Source organism: Astatotilapia calliptera, chromosome 10, assembly GCF_964374335.1.
Source record: "Astatotilapia calliptera chromosome 10, fAstCal68.1, whole genome shotgun sequence".
Lineage (NCBI taxonomy): Eukaryota > Metazoa > Chordata > Actinopteri > Cichliformes > Cichlidae > Astatotilapia > Astatotilapia calliptera.
The window spans coordinates 24,032,915-24,054,364 of NC_137431.1; the positions used below are offsets into that span (position 1 = coordinate 24,032,915).

The following is a 21,450-nucleotide window of genomic DNA, read 5'->3' on the forward strand; positions in this document are numbered from 1 at the left end:
AAACTCAATTCCAGTGACCTCACCAAAAACTCCATTTGTCCTCCTCGTGTCGTGCAGCTGACACACCACAGGTGACATGATTAGTTTTTACAGACCACACTGAGATTAAAAAGACATTCACAGTCTTAAATTTGATTTCATCCTCTGTTTGTGGGTCTGCTTGTTCATTCATCCACTTTGAATAAATGGACCCGGCTAATTTTCCCTCTGAAGGCTCGCCTGCTCTTTGCCTCATCAGTGTCTTCTTCGCAGGAGGAAGAGAAAAGGAGAAGGTGGCATTGCTGGGAGTGACAGATTACTGGTCGAGAGGAGTGACCCATTTAATAAGGTCAGTCACATGATGGCAACACCATAAGCCTGTTGGTCACTCCAGTGGTGACCAGCCTGCTCACTGAGGAGTTATGTGTGAAGATGAATTAATAGCATTTAGGCCACTATGTTACCAGAGACACTTATGAGGGTTTCAGTTTTAACTAAACACACAAAGAAAAGGTCAAATAAAAGTAAGAGCCTCCAAAAATAATCTGTGGTGTAGTTACATATGAAGATGCTTAAGATAGCAATTCGATTATTTTAAAGAGCACGAGAAGTGCCCTCTCTGTCTCTCTCTGTCGCTCTGTCTGATCATCTCTTTGTCAGCCCTTTCTCAAGGTTACTTTAGTTCAATGGGAGTGTCTTATTTGGACCACGTGATCCTGATGCAAAGTTACTCTGTGTCAAAGCTGTGCTCAGCTGCAGGGATGGCGTGATGTACCAAATGATACCCCCCTAGAAATAAATCAATATATAAAATAAATAAATAAATAAACACTGGGAGAAAAAAGATATAAGCTTTAGCTGAATTTATTTAATCGGGAAATTAAAAAATGTGAATGACCGAAATGCATCATGCAGATGCAGCTTTAGACATTTGCGTAGTTATTTTGCGACAAATGAGAGAATCAGCTGACCACTTAATGCGTATGAGCATGCAGCGAGAACGGATAGTTCATCCCCAATAACCTTGGTGTCGATCGGATCTTCCCGCACGACCTACAAGCCCCTCATATTCAGCAGGGGAGTCTGCCATTGCGCAGCAGCCAACTGGGTGAAGGTGGGAAATCCACTAAGAGCGAGGATGCTTCTATAGGGAGTCGGGGTTTATTTCCTCAGTCAACATTTTCAGTTTTTTCAAGCGAAATTTACGCTGCTGGAAATCGCCATCCCCTGCCCGGCTCCCCCACTGTGGTCTGTCTCAGTTATATTGTCAACCCCCCCTCCTCTCTGCCTCCTTAATCTCCCAGATTGTCGGCGACTTGCTGCAGTCGATGCTGCAGTTCTGAACCGCTCCTGCGCCGGGACAGCTGACTCAATGAGAAAGACATGCTCGCATTCGTTTTGGTCTCTGGGTCTCTCTGGATTATATTAGGTGAGTCGTGAATGCCTCTTTCTCATTTTGATTCATTTGAACGATTTAGCGTCGCTGGGCTGGAGGCCAAGAAAAAAAGCGGATGCACCTGCCGCGCAGTGGGCCGAGGCGCATTCGTGTCTCATTCATTACCGGCTTTTTTATTTTTCCGAGGCTGTGCTTGAATATTTCAGTTTTTACAGACGACACTGCAAGAAGCTTTAGTCGCGATCCATTGCTGCATTTGGCGGTTTGCCTGCACCGCAGGACGCGGGTGACATTTTTTCATTTTCTCAGGCTACACGTGTGTTAAGTCAGCCCGGGGGCAGGCGTTAGCATTTTACCCTAGCGGGCTCTAGCTCCAAGGAAGCGCAGGGCTCGGATTTCTGGTCAAGAACTCCGAGATTAACAGGCCAACATCATCGAGGGATGCATTCAGGTGGGCATTAGCTACCTCTAATCAGGTATGGAGTGGGATGGACGACTGGTTGCCATGCGGCTGGGTCCGCGCGGCTGTTCCGGGTATCAGGGTTTTAATGTAAAAGTGTGTGCTTTGTGCTTAAATCCAACTATTAAAGACGAGGCTGGAAGCTGGAAGAGATGAAAGGGGTACATTTAAGGTTGGACCGCCGCTAAGGTCGTATGACATTGTGCGTAGAACCCGGACACACGTCATTTAAACCCCCACCCCACCCCCTGTTAGCTCACGTCTCCCAACAGCCGGCCATTCACACCCTCGCGTCTGCTGTGCGCCTCTACTTCAACCTCGCTTTCAATAATCTCATATCAAACACATCAGATGGGCAGAAAGCCGGTTTTAAAAGTCATCATTTCGCCCATGATGTCGTCCGCCATGCTTCCGTGATGGAGGATGAGGGGATGAGGAAGGATGAAGATCGATGACGCGCTTCAAGTGGCTGCCGCTGATTGGACGGAGCTGTCCATGAGCGAGCAGTGCTGAAATCCTGCGGCCTACCGGCAAACTACCGGGCACGGCGTGCTCGCTTTCACCAACACGACCCCCACCCTGGTTTTACGCACCGATTCTTAGGGGTGTTGGAGCTGAGCAGAGACACCATTGCTTGACATCCGAATAAATAATATCAAAATAAATAAAGTACTTAAAAAAACATCAGTTTCGAGCTGTGATGTTAAAAACTGAGGGATTCTCATATGATGAAAGAAACTGCAGGTAGTGAAGGCTGTTTGTTTGTTTGTTATTAAAGGATTGTGGCGGTAGATTATGTGCCAGCTCGGTAGGTTTAATGGCAAATAGGCGGAGGTTATTAATCCTCCAAAGAACAGGTCGCACCGCAGCGACGAACATGTGGTAACAGCTGGCGTTTTGACTGGTGCGCATTAATATTCCATGTTGCAGTTACAGGTTTGAATGTGCTTTGTACGCAATCACTTGGAGTCTGTGATCTAAATTTAAGATGAAATGAATTGTTCGCTTGAAAATAAAGATCCCCTGGGAGCACTCAATGCACCTCTCACCTGTCACCACATCCCAACGCCCTGCTGCTCCTTAGAATAAATAATGCATTTTAATCAACGGCTAGTGCAGCCCTACACATGGTGTAAGCCTATTCTTTTTCCTCCCTTAATATTTAATTAAATAGATAGGGGCGGTTTCACCCCGCCCTTTGCCAAGAAACAGCCAATGGTGTTTTAGTATCCAAGCAGAGCAGCTCCTCTGTTTAACGTAACACAAGCCTTGTGCACACCAGGGGACTGCTGACTTGTAATTGGATGACTATCCAGTACATCATCATGCTCTTTTTTTTCTTTTATTCACACTGAGAATCTTTTGCCTCTTAAATTAGAAACGACAACATGAAGGAAGTTGCACTGTGAAAATGCTGAAATGAAATTCCTCTAATTAAAGAAGAACTGCATGACTGGGCAATCTTATAAGACAAATCTTGAGGGTTAAGTAATTCCTGCTGTGCAATAATAACTGCTTGTTACTGACCACTTTCACTGAATCCTAGAAGTGAGGTGAATTCCAGGAAAGGTCATTTTATTTGGAGCGGTGGATGGAAATTTGCTAACAAGCATGACCTTAAAGTGGTGCATAGAAGATATATTAAACAAATGCAACACCTTAAGTACATATCCCCGAAGACAGTAATAATAAAATTAGGCAGTCTGGGTGTTCTCAGGGCCATATGTCAGCATGGATTTTTGCTGTTTCAGCAGTCTGTGCACACTCTTCCACATATTGTGGGATGATGGGTGATGGTTCAGTATTAAGTGCTGTGCAGCTGTCTGCCTCCCTCTTTCTCATATACATTTGTTTTTTAAGTGGTGCAGTACTGTACCGTACTCTAAAATGCTCCATCTTTGTTGACTGGATATTGCCTGTCATGAGCCTTAAACGAATCAACTCCCTTTCTGATTAAAGACTTTAAAAAAAATTTGTGAGCATCTACAGCTGCATGCTGGTCAGTAAGAAAGTGTTCTTAAACAAAATAACAGCCATTTAGAACATGTTTTAGAATATACCTATGTTTCCTCGTTCCTCTAAAACTGTATGTGTGCAAGGAGAACACCCTCTCTAAAAAGGAGTGAAGGTGGTTGTCTTTGCCTGGAGTTCACAGACTGTAAAATAAGGCTGTAAAAACACAACACTATGCATGTACACTGTGGTTAACACTTTTGCAAAAGTGTTGTTTTGGGGGTTTTTCATCTTTCTGGAAGAAGTTTCAGTTAAAGGGTGTTGCTCTATTTTTTAAAAATCATATATATATACACACACAGACACACAGTGACTTGTTAATGATCCTACCCCTCCAGCTTGAGATCTAAAAGTCTGCTTTCTCTCTCACTTTGATAGTCAAATTAAACTGTGAGCAGCATCAGTTGATGTGTGTGTGTGTGATTTGTTTAAATGCGCACGGGTTTCTTTGCATATAGGTGGGTACGCGTGTGTGTATTGTTTGACACTATTCCAGGCCAGTGTGTGTGTGTCATTTCCACTTACTGAAGGAGAAGTTGAGTCTGCATGTTTAGGCAGCGAGAGCCAGAAAGAGAGACACACATACACACACACACACACACACACACACACAGCATCAGGGAGGAGGGGTGGGTGTGGTGAGAGTGTGCAGCGTCTGTTGAGCCGAGGGTGGTGTGATACGGAAGCCAGCCAGGCTCAAACGAGGCCAAAACGCTTCTCGCTTCCCTCCTCTTGCTTGCCTCAGCTTAATCTGGCTGTTGGCACTGGCAAGGTAATCACTAGTTTGCACCGGGCAATGTGATATCCGCCCGGTACCCCTTGACACACATCACCTGCACACACACCCACCTACACAGACACACATCACACCTCACCGGCTGCCTGGCTTCCCCGACGCCTTTGTAAGTGCCGCTGACTAGACCACATCTGCTTTTAGATCTGCTGCCTGCTTTGTTTGCTCGATATTTCTCTTTTTTATTACAGTGCTGCATTTTTTTAACATATTCTGTATATGTTGTATATTCCAGTCCCTTCTGCTCAGTATATCCATATTACTTATTTATTCTGCACCTTATATCTTTAAATGTTCTTGCATGAGCAATACCTGCTCTACCCCTCCTTGACTGAGATGCAGGAGTGGGGGAAAGGATCATTCTTCTGCACCGGATATTACAGCATCTCTGCAAGTATTCCTTATTGAGCATGACAGAAAAAAGTTGTGGTTTAAGTCATGAGGTGTGGGCAGAAAGAGATATGAATGAGTGGCTAAAAGAGAGTGACTTTAAGCAAGGGTAGGTGGTGTTCTGGGATGATTAAGCACTGATTAATTGTTTTTATTTATTTATTTTAAAGAAAAAAAAAGAAAAGCATGAGCAAGAAGAGCGATACCGTGCACTGACGCGAGTGACACTACAAAGAGAAGGAGGTGAATTTGAAGAATAAGAGAAAGCTGAGCAGGATGTCTTTAAATAGAATACTGTAGTGAGGTTACTGCTGGTCATCTGTCTCTGTGCTAATAGGTTGTAATCTCACCAGGTTGGACTCTAATCATTGGTGATGTCCCTCGGATGGGCCGATGGGGCGGGACTTAAGGACGAAGGGTTGTGTTTCCTTCACTTTAAGCCTCAGAGGTCAAAGGAAGTCTAACTGACCCATTCACTTCCCCTGATCACTGCATAGATTGCTGTGCCCCTGCACCAAAATCTTTGCTAAGTGAAATCTTCCTGAGACAGGAAGGGAAGGAACCTCTGGGGCTGAGGTGGTACGATAAGGAGCCAACGTTTCATGCAATTTCACTAATCTAACTGGTTAAATAAAGCAGCAGAACTCCTTCGCATTTCTGTTTTCCGTCTCTATTTAAGGGAACTCTTTAAAGAAACTATGCGAGGGAGGCTGCAGTTGCGAATCCCCTTTGCTCCATGTAATTCATCTTCAAATCAGTGAATCGCAGTTCTGTTCATTTTTTTTTTTTTTGCTTACATATGTATGAAAAATTACAATGTTTATTTTTGTAACCCAGCTGTTCACGCGCAGCATGTGCACTAGACGTTTTGTAACAGATACGTTGCAGTCAGTGTTATCTTCTTTCAGTTTTCTGACTGTGCACATCTGTCAGGCTTGCAGCCAAGTGTATGTCTGCTCATGTCTACTCATTTTCTTTTTCCTCCAAGCATATTTTTTCACACTCTCTATTCAATCTGTTTTACCTCATGAATTAGGGCGCTTGCCTCACTTTCTCACTTTAGGTCAGATTGCAGGGTCAATCACTGGTACAGATCTGAAGTCCTGTGTTTTAAAAATGACATATGGTCACTTGATGGTTATTGAATCTGTTTCATATGGAAAATCCCAAGAAGTCATCAACAAAATGCTGAGAAAACCAGAGAAAATAGAAGGCACATGTATGTCATAAGCTCTGCAACCATTTACAGCAGTGGGACACTTTGCTCAGCTTTTTGTTATACAGTATTACCCGATTATAAAACTCAGAAACAGCTACGCTATCTCCACGACTGTTGGAAGCTCAGCCATAGCTTTACAGCATCTCAGTTGCAATAAACCCTTATCACTATTTTATTGCAGACATCTGTCCACAGACTTCCCTTGCAGTGGCTCAGGAGAATGAAGGTTTTTGCAACCTGCTAACTGTAAGATTCAAATGACAATGCTTGTCAAGCAGCCTGAGCTGTAAATGCAACAGAGTTGCATTTACTTCCTTGGGTTTTTGAGGGTGCAATGTGTTTGCCATTGTACAAATTAAACAGAGAGGCCTTTGAGTTCATATGCTGATGCTGAAGGTCACTGCTGTTGCTGATGGGGTCTCTGCTGACCTGCTGTTCTCCTGTCACGACAGCTGAAGCAACACTCTTTGTAGGAGGCAGCGGGGAGGAACTTAATGGCTTGTATGGGGATGTGTTTATTTGTGTGTCTATATGTGTGTAAGTGTGTAGGGAGCAGGTGCTTTGGTGGTGTTTCATTGAGGTTACCACAGGACATCCTATAGCGAAGACTTGACCCTTTATATAAAAGTATCATGCAAACCAAAGTGCACAGCCTGATCTTAACTACGGAAAATTATTTTAAAATGTAATTTTGCTACTAAGATTAAATGCTTCTGGACCTCGTAGCTGTCAGAAGAGTGCTTCTCTTCCACCATTTGGAAAAGTGTACCAATAATTCACCTGGAGTGAAGGATGCTGCTTGTTATCTGGATAAAAACTGAAGAAGACAGCATGTACTGAAGGAGCCTCCTGAATGACTGGCTGCCCAAGTTTGTTGTATAAGGACTTGTTAGACCGCTTGCTGCCTCTCAAACCTTTTCTGTTGCTCTGTAGTCTGGTATCACTTTAAATTATCCGATATTGTCATGAAAACTTACAAATAAAGTTTTTTTAGGACAGTTTTCAGCTTTAAAGATGTCCTGCTATACTTTGTTTTTATTGTTTCTTTCATATTGTGAGAAAACTGGAACTTTTTTCCATTGGCAGTTAAACAGGAATATACAGAAGAGAGCAGCATATTATGGCCAATTAAATGTTTGCATCTTTGCTTGAGGCCAATTAGATATCCAGCAGGTTGTGAGTCACCTGCAACTGTCGAGCTATTTGAGGACAAGATGACGTGGCATGATAACATGTGTGTACTAAAGCATTCGTTGCTTTGCTTAAAGTCTGCATGAGTGGCCTCAGTAAACAGATGCCAACAGTGGGTGTCCGTAAATGATAAGCAGATGTGGATTATTTGCAGATGTAGCCTACCCCCCTTGTTTTCAAATCCTTGCTTGACTCATCTTGCTATTAACAGTATTTTTAAACCTGCACCAGACAAAATAACCTTGATAATCTTTAAGCGCCTTCTAGTTTAAGTGGACTAATATGGAACTGCACCTCTTTAAGCTCCAACTAGCCTGTAACTCGAGACTTTTCCTCATCGTAAGTCTTTTTAGATCTGATGTGTAGAAGAGTAAAATGAAATCTGATAAAGAATGTTAATTTTAGATTTATGAAGTCATATTTTTAGTGATATTCACCCACCCTCAGTGTTCCCAGTTCTGTCTAGTCTTCTTTATTGTCTCCAGATTGAGACGGCGCGTATCTGTGCGTCTGTATTTCTGCATCACTGATCCCAAAAAGTTGATTCTGTTCATCTGGACGTAGCATTTTGTAGTGGGAGAAGTGTTTCTTCGCTCTTCCAAGTGACTACTTCAGTCTCAGGCTACACCTACAGGCCAGTGACCCCTCTTTCAATGATGAGGATGTACACATCCTGGACAGGGAGGAACGCCGGTTTGAGCAGGGAATCAAGGAGGGCTTTTACATGAAAAGCGAAAAGACCATCTCTGAATCGCAGAGTAGGCCTAAGGGTATTTCTTTCGCCATCTTACAAGGCTGTGATTGCTTATCAGTGGTCATGGCAATTTGCATATTAATGATCAAGAAACTCAACTCACAGCCCATTATTCATCACTGGTGCTAGTTTCAGTCATTATGCAAATATACTGTTTAAAAAGTTGGGGAAACCTGCAGTTAGCTGAGACCGAAGAAGACGACATCTGCACAGTGATGCTTTTATAACCAGCCACTCTCTCTTTTCTGCCTCCTTTATTCCAGCTAGCTGCACAGTGGTGTCAGTGGGTTATGAAGTCTGTCTATATTTAGAGCAGGTCGAATGCTGTTCCCCCTCCGCTGCCTCTCTTTGGAAACGCCACTCCACCAATCCACTGCGACTCTTCGCTGCAGCCAAGCCACATTAGTCACAGGACACAAAACAATTCATTCGTGATACAGCCGCAGTTTGATCTAATTACTGCCTTGGCGGTCTATAAATGTTTACGGAGGTCTTCTGGACTTTGGTTTCAAAATCTGTCAACAAGACACAACAGACACATCTCAGTCCCCCAGATGTTGTTTAACATTCATTAAATTTCAACCAGATTTGGACCAGCTTGAAACTTCCAGCCTTCATTTAAATTACAGAAGAAAGAAATCAGACTGTTTCATAATGAAATGTTTGGCTCTGTACTTTGTGATTTAGAGGTGCTGGCAGACATAAGTTACATTTTTCTGTCTGTTTCCCACCCCCCAGTGAAGCTCAGAGTAATGCTTAACAGATATGAATGGTGTCAGTGTGCACATGTAGTTCTTAGGAAGAAGATAAATCAGAGTATTTCCCAAAATATATTCCCCTAATGGTTAATCTTTACCCAAACATAAAGAAAAACCTTCTTTCTTTTTGACATGTAAGTATTTGTTTTATAATTTTACCTCCATATCTAATGATTTTTAACTTTTAAAATCTTCTGTCTGTCTTGATTTTTCAATCAACTTTTACCGTCTTCACTAAGATCCAGTCTTACTGAATCCAGCTGCACACAACAGGCAGCTCAGTGGCTCTGGACATTTAATTATAGAATTAGCTCTGACAATCTAACTGCTTTAGTATCCACACAAATGCGAGCAATCAGTGCAGTGTGATTTAGAGCCATTATGAAGTGGCAGCTTTTACTTATTGTGCTAAACTTTTCCCGGTAGTTGAGCTGCTTTAATTTCCCCCTCATTATTACTGGAACATTTCAGATTTTAAAAAAGGCCAACAGAAAGAGAGAAAATATCTGAGAAGTGCGGCAGAAAAAAGAGAACTACGGACAACTGCGTTATTACAGGGCCGGTACTGTTTTCAGACACGAGAGGGATGCTGCGGTTTCTCACTTACAGGTGATAGTTTCTGTGTGAGCAGAAACTGGACTCAATTTAGAGGACTCTAGCCAAAAAAATAAAAAATAAAAATGGGATGGCAGTGTCAGAAGAGATGAAGACATTGCGCAACAGGCCTGAATTAAAGCAGAGGAAGTGATGAGTACCAGCTTACTGTATCTTAACGTGTTGTCATATGTCAGTGGGGCTTTACAAATGACTGTAGCAACTGAGTGCCGTTAGCATCAGGGTGTCGGTGTGTTTTTGCGGTTGTATCAACTGAAAAATGATACTGTAGGGTGAAAGTGTGGTCACGGGGTTGTAATAATATCTGTGAGCATGTATTCATATATAGCAAGACTAAAAAGGTCGAGTTTGTGATGACTTTGTGACAGTAAAGTATATCATTTAAACTTTGAGTAGCAATACAGCTGCATGCATGACCCTGGATGAAGTGTATTTTGAATTTAAGCTTCGTAAGAGAAACTTATGAGTGCAGGAAGCAGTGCACATGTTTCTTTACGTTAACACACGCAGCACCTGTTTCTCCATCTTCCAGGCTAATCAAGCTTTAAGCAGCTGAAGACTATTTTACACTTACACACTGTCAGTTGAGGAGACTCACAACGGGTATTAGGTGTTACTTTTGAAATTTTGACTGTTAGTTTTGTTTTCCGTCATCAGCCTTTTGAAATGATTGCAGCCAGCGTGACTCATCGGGTGCAACACCTATAGATGATATCTCTTTGATGGGAATTTAGTAACCCAATGGAAATGTGCATTATGCAAACACTAAGTGGATATTTGGCTGCTTCACACTTTTTTTTCTTACGTTTAAATTTGCAGAAATAGATAAAAGATTAATTGCTTCATAATCTGGACTGTGTACCCTCCAGTGTAGACGAGGTTTTTAAAATGCACTCTCAAGTCAGGCTATTCAGGGGATACAATAAGCCCATTATTTACTTTTCTCCCTTTGTATTTTTACTATTTTGGATAAATAGAAAAAGATGGTAGTTGTTTTATGTCTTCTAAATTCAGCTAATTTTTGGAAAGTTTTTAAAGCATCATGTGGGTTCATGTGATTCCGCCTCACTTTAGTAGTTTAGTGCACAGAATAGTGGTTCCGCTCTAAAATGACAGGTGAATGAGGAAGTCAGCGTTCCCACGACCTGATGTATTTATACTTACCAGCTTCATTGTCTGTTGGTGTTTGTGTCTGTGCATGCATGTCGGGAGAGAGACATGCATGAGAGTGAGAGACAGACAGACAGACGGTGAGACGAGACAGGAAGTGTCTGATTGGCTGTTAATTGTAGCACTGCCCCGACAGTTCATTAGATCAGATGGTGCTGTCTCTGACTCATGTCCTAGGGGAGGGAAGGAAACCCCCTCCCCACTCAGCACTACAGCCAGCCGCCCCCTTGGATAAATTATGTATTTCTTGATATGTGTGTGTGTGTGTGTGTGTATGACTATGCAACTATTCCACTACGGTTTAACCGCTGTCCTTTCTAGTCATCAGTATAGATAATCTCTCCTGGCCTTCTTTTACAGTAAAAATGAGAAATGTGGGGGTGAGACCCCTCAAACACCAGCTTTTGAGTATAAATTAAGTGTTTCAGGTCATTTTGCTTCGGTGAAGGAGTAGCGAGGTCAAATATGCCCACGTATAGCCACAAAAACCTGTCATAAAGTGATGGAAACAAGTCTGAGAAATTAGTGGGAGGGATTAATTTTCTAGTTGTGTTTTAAATGTCTCAGTCTTCATCTTAGGAAGCTGGTTCACATGTGAAGTTGTTAAAGAGCTTACATGATCACATCCTGAGCAAGGCTTTCTTTTCAGTGGCATGAAATGTGAACTGTTATGTGAAATATGAAAAAGTCTAGAACTAGCACTCAATAAAAATTTGTATAGTTTCACGCGTGTTTGAGAAGCTGTGATTCACAAGACCTTGATTTAATCTGAAAAATAAATACTCCTGTTTGGTTTTAGGTAACTGAATAGATATTATATAGAGATTCGTTAACAAACTGGCATTTGACCTCACATTAAGCCCGAGAGTATACTTTTAATGTTCTAAAAAAGACCATAGAGACATGGAGAAGACGAATAAGAAGAAGAAACAAACCAATTTTTTAAAAGAAAATTCAGATTTAGCTTCACAGCTTGACTGTGGAAGTGAAAGATTAAGTATTTTACGCCTCTTTAATTTTTATGCTTATTGCTGCAGACTACTAACAGCTACCAGACAGTGGTTTTGTCTGCTTTAACCCTTCTTCCCTTTTTTCCTTGAAGCACAGACATTCTGTGTGGAAAGTGCACATGTGGGTTTTCCTCACATGCAATGAAAAAAAAGCATAAGTGCCATCCCTTGGTTTAAAAAAAACTAAAGAGTAGGCTTGCACATATTAGTATATGTAACAAGTAGATACTGCAGTCAGTGGCGGTTTATCTATAAGCAGCGTTAACTGCGGACATCAATATGAGGATGCAGAAGAAAGAGACTTGAGACAGAAATATGAGGTCATGTTAGTGTATTGTTTGCCTTTTTCAGGCAAGTAACAAGGATTAGTGCCCAAAAATGTGATTATCTGAAAGCAATACACCTGTCAAATCTGATTTGTCATATAAACAAAACAATCAGTAGCACTTTATTATATGGCTCATATAATAATATATGATTCCTCTAGGATTACAGGCAATCTCATTGTGTTTTACCTAAAATTTCATGTAATTATATTTAACTGCAAATGCTTCCAGGAAGTGAAACACTACTTAAAGTTACAGTATAATTATACCTTTCCTGTGAAATACCAGAAGTTACACACTATTACGCTACTACTTACAATATAATTATTTCTTCATACTTATTTTTCTTTAATTATTACTTAATGTATTGACCAGCAAGGATTTGTAGGTAAGTATACATCATAATTTCAGCTAAATAGATTTAAATTACTTTTGATTCCAGGGGAATCGATCCCACCGAACATTGAGTAAAATATTGATTTACCCTCCTCCTTAGCAAGTTGTGTTTAAGAAAAATGAATAATGGTTTGAAAGGCGTTGTAAGAAATCATTAGTAAAAGACTGCCTTGTCCCTTCTTCAGAGCTGAGTTCCACCCTGATGGAGAAGATGCAGGCCCAGGAGATGATGAGTGGCCTGAGGATACCGGAGATGGACGAGCTCGGTCAGTTCTTCCGCTCCCTGCCGACCTCCACGCTTGTGGGCATCGGCGCTCTGACAGCTGTGCTGGCGTACTGGTTAGCCACCAGACCCCGTCCCATCAAACCCCCCTGCAGCCTTCTGCACCAGTCTGAGGAAGTGCCGGTGAGATATTCACAGGTCCATAAAAGCGTTAAGTTTTGCATTCCCAAATGCTTTCAGTAACATAGACATGTTTGGACATTCAGGCACAAGTAGTAGATATTTTTCATGTTAGTCTAGTCCTTCACAGTAAAATGGGGTCGATCAGTACTCTCTGTGGATTTTCTTTTGTTTTGTTTTAATGCACTCATGTAGGTCACCTTCAATTGTTAGCAGCCAGTGACGACACTAGGCTTTGTGTCTAACAATAAAGGCTAGTATTTTAGTTTTCTTTGCCCTAGCTTATACCTGTCAGGTTATTCTAAGCATCTGAAGCTCGTTACGACAGATGGCCTTCTGATCTCCTCCTCTTCTTTTCTAATAACAGGCAGTAATGGAAACCACAGTAGTACAAATGTAAGCAAAATCAAACATCGAAAGTAGCCTTTCATGCCTTGTTACTGTAACAGTTTCCATAATATGCCAAAAACTCTCGTACTGTAGCTTTTAGCAGATGTGTGGTTTTTATTGTTTTGATTGAAACACAGTCCTTCACAAGCATACACTACGCAACTTCCTGTATTTGGGAAATAGAGAGCTAAAAGACAGAGCAACCAACAAATTCTACTTCTACTTGACTTTTAGTTAATACTGAAGCGCTAAGGGGAAATTGTGCCCTTAGTTTAAACCCTTTTACTGGTTTAAACTAACCACCATACCAGTGAAACCAAACACTAGGTTTTTCACCCATACTTTGCACCACAGGCCTCCGAATACCAGCCTTACCCTGCAGCATCATGTTGTAGTGTAATGTGAAACCTCGAGAGGCTTGTTTTCTCTTTTTTCATATACATATATATATATATACCTATACGTGACACAAGCCACAGTACAAGCATGTAGTGTACAGTGTGTCTTGAGTCCTGGCTGCCTAATCTGTTCAGTCCTTTCAGGCTAAATGACTCATTTACAAAGTGGAATTTGCATCTACTATTGTTTTCTTTATGGGAATGAGCTCTAGTCATCCAGAATGTGTCTGCAGTCTAAACACAGAGGAAGCTTAGCAGCTCACATATTTTTATAGGCATTTGTTAGCTGACAAAAGAGATGGATTATCTCTTAGAGGAAAAGTTAGACAAATTTCTTCCTAAACTCCTCCACGCTCGGGTATCTATTTGACAGTGTTTTTACAAGGGAGAAAAATTAGATCTTATACCCTCAGAATTTAGAGGGAAGAAAAAGCCATAGAAATGACTGATGGTGTTGCACTGTTTTCTTTGTCTGTCGCTCTTTCTCTGTGCATCAGCACGAAGATGGGGGTCGCAGGTCTATGATGGGTGACCCCTCCAAGCTGCTGACTCATTACCATGATGACGCCAAGACCATGTATGAGGTTTTCCAGAGAGGACTGCATATATCTGGTGGGTAGGATGTGAAGTGGAAACATTTATACACAAAGCTGGAGAGAGCTGGAGCATGCCAACTTTCCACGTTACTGGACTGGCACTTGCAGATTGGCCTTTACATAAAGGTTTTGTGCTCTTAATGACCACTCAAAGTGCTTCAGACTTCAATGTAGCCTCTGTTCCTCTAGAGTTGCTCAGCTTTTCTCATAAAGAGTCATACCTCTTTTTTTCATTCATGTTCTCATGTACATTTTATAAACCACAGGTTTAATAACAAGTAATGCAGATGATAGAAGAGGTTAAAACATGTAATCTCACTAAATACCACTTGTAAAACTGACATGTAGCCATATTAGTGTCATTCATCCCTTTCTGTCTGTACTTGTATTTACTAATCCTGTCTTTCAATCACCCGAAGACTCTTTAAAAAGACTATGAAGAATATGTCCATATACATTTTACAGTGTATAACGTAGGCTGTCATAATCTCAGATTTTCACACTGCCCAAAAATCTCCCTATTTATGTGTTGTTAGTATTGTGTTACTTTAAACAAAAAAATAATAAAACTAAACACGAGCCGTGACTGTAAAACGTTAATGAAAATTTAAAACCTCAAAGCAGAGCAAGGAGCTCTTACAGCTCTCACAATGAAATAGATGTTTTGTTTTGGCACTGTTTTCACATTGATTACAACATAATTTTAAATGATCTAATCTTATTACAATATTAGATTTCCATTTGCTCAATATACAAAACCTGGTTTGGGGTTTTAGCTTTCCAGAGACCCTGATGAAATAAACATCTGTAGCATACTACAGTACAACATAAAGCAGGCTATAAATGTAAGAATGGAAATACAGTTATCTGATCTGAACTCAAACCGTGTTTAAGCTGCCAGACTTGCAGTAAAAATTTCCCACACACACAAACACACAGAAGTGTGATACAGACAGCACAGTGTGACAGTGCAGTTGTCTGATTGTAAAACCTCCAATCATAGTGTTTCTCTGCTACTGGAGATAAAATGAATCCTGTGGTTGCCAAGGCGATGGCTAGCGTTGCTAACGGTAACAGTGTCAGGGCTCATGGCCAGCAAGTTTAAGACACATAATTGAGTGACTCACAATGCAGAGATATTGCTCAAACCACACCTGCCCCACACTTGTCAGAGTGGGCTCTTCGATAATTGGCCAGATCGTACAGCCACAAGAAAATGACATCAGTTGGTCTGAAGTAGAAATGAATTGTTTTAGTCAGTTTGTCTAAGGCAGTGATAGTCAAGCAGTCTGGGTATTTCACAACTATTTCAGAGATTAGAGAATTAGATCGATTTTATTTTGAACATGCAAATGTAACTGAAATAACAAGAGAAAAAAAAGCAAAAAACAAAACTTAAAAATCATCAAGTTTTCATGTATATATCTATGTCTACAGAATGCCTGTGCTCGAAATTATTTCTGCATTAGAAAGGGTTATTTTCACCTTGGTGTGAGCCTGAGGTGTTTAAATTACTATTAGATTTAAAAACCTTAATGATGTTTATGTCCAGTCACATAAGTTAATCATTTGTTTGTCTCCTTTCTGCGTCCAACAGGTGATGGACCTTGCTTAGGCTCACGACTCCCCAACCAACCTTACAAATGGATGTCCTATAAGGAGGTTCGTGCCATTCAGGGGACATGTTTTTTCCCTGTAACAACAACAGCTGAGAGGAGAATAAAACAGGGTGACCCCTCAAAGGGGAAAAGTACCAAATCCTTATGCTACAAAATGCTTCCAGACTTCTGATAAAGCAACATTTATAGGAACTATTTTATACATTATAGCTGCTCAAGCATGATTTTCTGCACCTCACACTTCTGATGCCAAACATAATCATTACAGTCTTTGTAATGGCAGTTGATTGACTACAGTATAAACTGTGCAGACTAGTCTGTCATGTGCCAGTGTAAGACTACAGTCAGATGACGTTTGCAGCATTTACACTGCAGAGACTCTGCAGCACCCACTCTGCCTTAAAACCAAATTTGGTACCATCAAGAGCGCTACTAAATAACTGCAGTCTGCAAACCTTGCTATATATAGATATTGACTGGGCTAAACAACACTTCTACTTTATATGTGCTATAGGCAAGTACTGCTTTAAGTCCAAGAATAGATCCCACACTATGACTTACTTTGTCTGATGTTAACTGGCATTTTTCAGATCAGATCACTATCATGTCTGCCACCCTAAGTTGGCTAAGACGTTAAGAGAAATGATTGATGCTATCCTGCTAGAGCAGACTGACTCTATAACTGCTGTTCACCTTCCATCCTGCAAAATCTGCACAGCACACACGAAAGCTGCAAGCTACTTTGCAGAGGTGCTATTGTTGTTCGTATAAGTTGCTGAATAAGAATATTACTCTTCAACACAGCTAAAGACTTTGTCCCTGGAGGTGAGGTTTCAATTCACATACTTAATGTAGACACACAGAAACAATCTAAAAATACAAGTATGATTATATTCGGAAGACCTGAAATGCAGAGTACATCATTGGCAGGGGTGTAAGGTGTGATTGGCCACCGATGTGAAATAGCTCACCACTTCAAAAGCAGCACGTCCCTTTATTGATTTCTTATACTCTGACTGCTTGCTAACCGGATACACAGCTTTAACTTATATATATATATATATATATATGAAAAATTAAATAACTAAACTATTTTTGTCCCACTTAGTCATGACAGTAACAAAGAAGAATACGGCTGGGAGTTGTGTTTTGGATCTTTGTTTTTTTGCCAGTAAATTTAGATACAAGGTTACCAGTTAATCAGTTTTTATCCTGCTCATTAATTTCTTTCATAAACAATAAAAAAAAATTACATTCCTCTATTTATTCCATGTTTATGTAAGCAGTAGAGACGTTTTTCCACAGCCAGTCCTGTATATTATAAAATTTCAGTCTCCCATCCCGCGTGTTAGTTCCAAGAGCAGGAGATATAATCACTTATGTCATGACTCAGCGATGACTGTGGACCAACATAGATTAAGATAGCTATACAAGGGTATGATATTATTTCTTATAAATATAAAATCAACCAACTGACTGGGGGAAAAAAGGGAATATATTAACTACAAAGTCTTGGTCACTTGTATTATACTGGCTGATTTCAGCTGCATCTTCAGGGCCATGTATGAGCACTGGTTTGTATATAATAATTACACTTCCACCGCCTTCTGCGCTTCTATGTGTGTGTGTGTGTGTGTGTGTGTGTGTGTGTGTGTGTGTGTGTGTGTGTGTGTGTGTGTGTGTGTCTTGGATATGCCAGTGATTGCAGCACAGTTGGCGAGACATATGGAAATAGTTATTAAAAGCAGAATAACTGAAAACTTCCCATCATCCAGTAAAGCAGTTTCAGGTTCCAACAAATCTGTGAGCACAAGACACTGGCACTCTCTTGGAAAGTCACTGAAGTAATGCTGGTAGCTGGAGGGAATTTTCTGTTAAAAGCGATGTCAAAATCTACAATACACATGAGATATACGACACCCTGTTTATCTGTGACATCATCGTATTTTACAAGAGAAAAGTGGGTGGAATTTTTTTTTTTTTTTTTTGTCATTCACTCCAATTTCCAGGATGTCAGCCAGGCAAATCTGGACTTGTCTTACAGACTCATTGAGAGACTTAAAAAGCACTGTGAATTTTTTTTTTTCTAGAATGGAAAATAAGGTTTGCCTTAGACCTTTGCTGAAACACGAAATCAAGTGTGTTATTATGTAAGTTTCCACAGCTGTATTAATCCCCATTTACTGTGATGTCTTTCACAATCATGGTAATTTGTAGAATGTGAATCATCAGTATACACAGCAGAATATTGCTTTAAAATCAAAGTGTGTTTCTTAACTCTCTCAAACTAAAGAAAGATGACTAACACAAGGTTGGGTTTCCCTTTTTTCCAAAATTAGAGGTCAGTTTATTTAGCTAAATTGCACAATACTACCAGAAGCTGAGCAAAGTTTTTTTTCACTTGGAAGATTAGCTCAGGATTTGTATGGTTTTGTTCCACTTGGTCCAATCAGTTCTCACTTTTTTTTTCTTCAATTAAATAGGTGACAGCCCGGGCAGAGCATCTGGGCTCAGGCCTTCTGCACCAGGGATGCCAGCCCAATCCGAATCAGTTCATAGGGGTGTTCGCTCAGAACAGACCCGAGGTAACTGGCACTCTTTTTGCTCAATCTTTGTCTAATCTGCGTGTAGCCCTAATTTTAAGTATATGAACTTAAAGTTATTGAGGTTTTCAAGTGCAGGATAAAGTCCGACCTCAGATTGTATTCATTTATTTGTATTTTTGTTCTGTTTGACTGTAGTGGATCATCTCAGAGCTGGCTTGCTACACATATTCGATGGTGGTGGTTCCCCTTTATGACACGCTCGGCCAAGATGCTATAAGGTTCATCATAAACACTGGTAAGAACACAAACATGACAAAGACTGTAATGACTTCACAAGCTTTGAGTAGGAAATGTAGATTTAACAGCTGTCAGTCTGCAGGCTAATAATTGTGGGGCATTGTGAGACATATTAGAACATGTGTGTGTGGATTTTTTAAACAGGAACTCGTATCAGTGTGAGCCGTAGAGCTCCCCTCACTGGTGGCTGACTGCATCTTTGTCACATTCATACAAAGTGCTACTTCCTGGATTTAAGCTAATGTGTCATTGAAACATTTGGTAATTGTAACAATAAGTAATTCTGTTGCAAAGGAACAGATGATAGGAATTTCATGTGGTGTAAAAGCTAGTGCTTGAAAAAAGAAAAGAATATATTGGAACAGTAAAATCATCATAACTTTAAAAATAACATATGTATTCAAGATTTTACAGCAACCCAAATGATAGCTCTAAAATCGATTAACGGGATTATTTTTACTTTGAACCCTTCTAAATTCAAGATGTGACCAAATTCCAACTGATTTCCAACTCCACATTTGTTTGTGTTCCTTTTTATTTCTTACTTTGATGATGTTCACACAAGGGAGCGTGTGCTCTTGTGTGCTTGTTTCATTTCAGCTGACATCTCCACAGTCATCTGTGACAAAATGGACAAAGCTCGGGTGCTTTTAGAGAATGTGGAGCGGAAGGAGACCCCCGGCCTGCGAAGAGTCATCCTGATGGACGCCTTTGACTCTGACCTCGTGGAGCAAGGCAAGGGCTGCGGTGTCCATGTGCAGGCCATTAAAGAAGTGGAGGTAAGACATGTGGGACTCTGGTATGCCTGTGACACGGCACACCATATGTATGTCAAGTATTTAGACTGAGGAGTGCTAATCTATTATATATACATATATATATATATATATATATATATATATATATATATATATATATATACACATACATATATATATATATTAGGGGTGCAACGATACACAAAATTCACGGTTCGGTTCGGTTCGATACTTTGGTGTCACGGTTCGATATTTTTTCGATACAAAAAAAATGTTCATGCCTTTTTAATTTGTCATTTATTAAAATTATAAATATATATTTTAACTCAAAAGTACAGTTTTTAAATTTAACCCTAACCCTTGTGCGTGTTTTTTATTTTGACAGCGAATGCGCACCTGCGGACCACTTATGTGCAGCCCTGGTTATTTAGCTCGTCATATTGCAGCCACAGAAATTATTTTGTCCATGAAACCATAAAGCTGCACTTTCTTTTTGCCTTATAGTCTGATTTGTCATAACTTCTCCGTTTTGTGATAAGCTTTTCTTTGGCTGTCACTTCTTCACCCTGACCTGTCTTATTTGGCTCAGCAGAACTAAAATATATATCTGTCTGTGAAGGTTCTCAGTTATCCAGGTCATCGTAGTCAAATATAAATCCTGCTGCTTTTACACACGCACTCACATAATCTCAGCGATTCTCTGCGCGATCAACCTCTCACATGTTTAAGCTTGCTGCGGGAGATTTCACTTGTCATGTTTGCATAGTAAGCTAACGATTGATAAGACGATGTCAGAGGAATTGGTGCACAAATTATCATCACTCACAGATCAGTGCTGTCGCTCTCTATACACAGTTCGCACGATTGCAAAGTGAAAGCAAAAAAACAAGCGCAAATTCAAACGCTATTTCAATATGTCACATATTGACAGTGGCTCACCGATGCCAATGACATAATTACCCAGCTACATTTCCGAAAGAATGCAAAAGCATTGACATATATTTTTCCTTCCTACAATAGCCCGACGGGCAGGGCAGAGATAGATTTTGGTAGCCTGACTGAAAAAAATCGCTAGCCCCAGGACGTCGGGCTAGCTATATTGCGAGCCCTGTATCTGATTGAGGAATCACTCATCTTTGGAAAAGAGAGTTTATTACAGAGAAATGTCTCTTTCCAAAATAAAAGCTATACTATCCGCTTCTTCTGGGCTATATTCTCAGCAGCATATTAAACAGCTGTCTAAATGACTCGGCTAAAGTTAGTAGCATGCTTGCTTGTTTTTTTTCTGCTTCCACTTGTCTTTGCACTAGGATGATGTCGGCGTAAATGTGCAGTCATATTCGTTGTGTTCCCACTAGTGCTTTCAGGTTAATCTCGTTGAAATGACCTTAACGCCACAACACGGCAAATCTCCTTTAACGAGCTACCGCCGATCGCCCCGTGCATGGGGCTAGACGGCCAACACGTTAACGAGCTAACTGCGCTAACACACTAGTTCCCACCCATGTAATTGAGCATTGCATGGCACATCCAACATACTGTTTTACTTTAGTCCATGACTCGCTTACCTTCAGGGTCATACGTCACATGAAAACCAAAATAATTCCAAACGCCAGATCTGAATGAGGGTGGGGGAGGTCCATGTTGCAAGGAGAGCTTAACTTCTGTCTCGCTAGCTTGCCCTGCGCTCTTCCTTCTGACGATGCTGTCTGTGTTGAGCGCTCAGTGAATCTGCGTTCGACTACTCCGCCTAGGCTGCACTGTCGACCCTAGGCGGAGTAGTCGAACGCAGATTCACTGAGCGCTCAACACAGACAGCATCGTCAGAAGGAAAGTTGATAAAATAAATTACAAATGTTGTATTGTTCGATACATATGCGTACCGAACCGAAAGCACTGTATCGAACGGTTCAATATCGATACGAATATCGTTGCACCCCTAATATATATATATATATATATATATATATATA

General features: G+C 40.7%; 1 protein-coding gene across 5 annotated transcripts in view; it reads left to right on the forward strand.

Annotated features, from left to right (window-relative positions):
• The first annotated feature begins 306 nt into the window (after window positions 1-306).
• The window catches only part of acsl6 (acyl-CoA synthetase long chain family member 6), a 35,149-nt gene continuing 14,005 nt past the window's right edge, over window positions 307-21,450 (forward strand). The window contains exons 1-8 of one of the 5 annotated variants that reach the window (XM_080307254.1): window positions 981-1,093; window positions 1,284-1,408; window positions 12,656-12,891; window positions 14,159-14,273; window positions 15,855-15,919; window positions 18,360-18,461; window positions 18,618-18,717; window positions 19,320-19,498. In XM_080307254.1, coding sequence (XP_080163380.1) covers window positions 1,363-1,408; window positions 12,656-12,891; window positions 14,159-14,273; window positions 15,855-15,919; window positions 18,360-18,461; window positions 18,618-18,717; window positions 19,320-19,498 — 843 coding nt within the window. In that variant the 5' untranslated portion in view covers window positions 981-1,093; window positions 1,284-1,362. Of the gene's footprint in view, window positions 329-980; window positions 1,409-1,801; window positions 1,827-12,655; window positions 12,892-14,158; window positions 14,274-15,854; window positions 15,920-18,359; window positions 18,462-18,617; window positions 18,718-19,319; window positions 19,499-21,450 lie in introns of those variants that run through there. The other 4 variants (XM_080307256.1, XM_080307253.1, XM_026181487.2 and 1 more) reach the window with 4 other exon arrangements.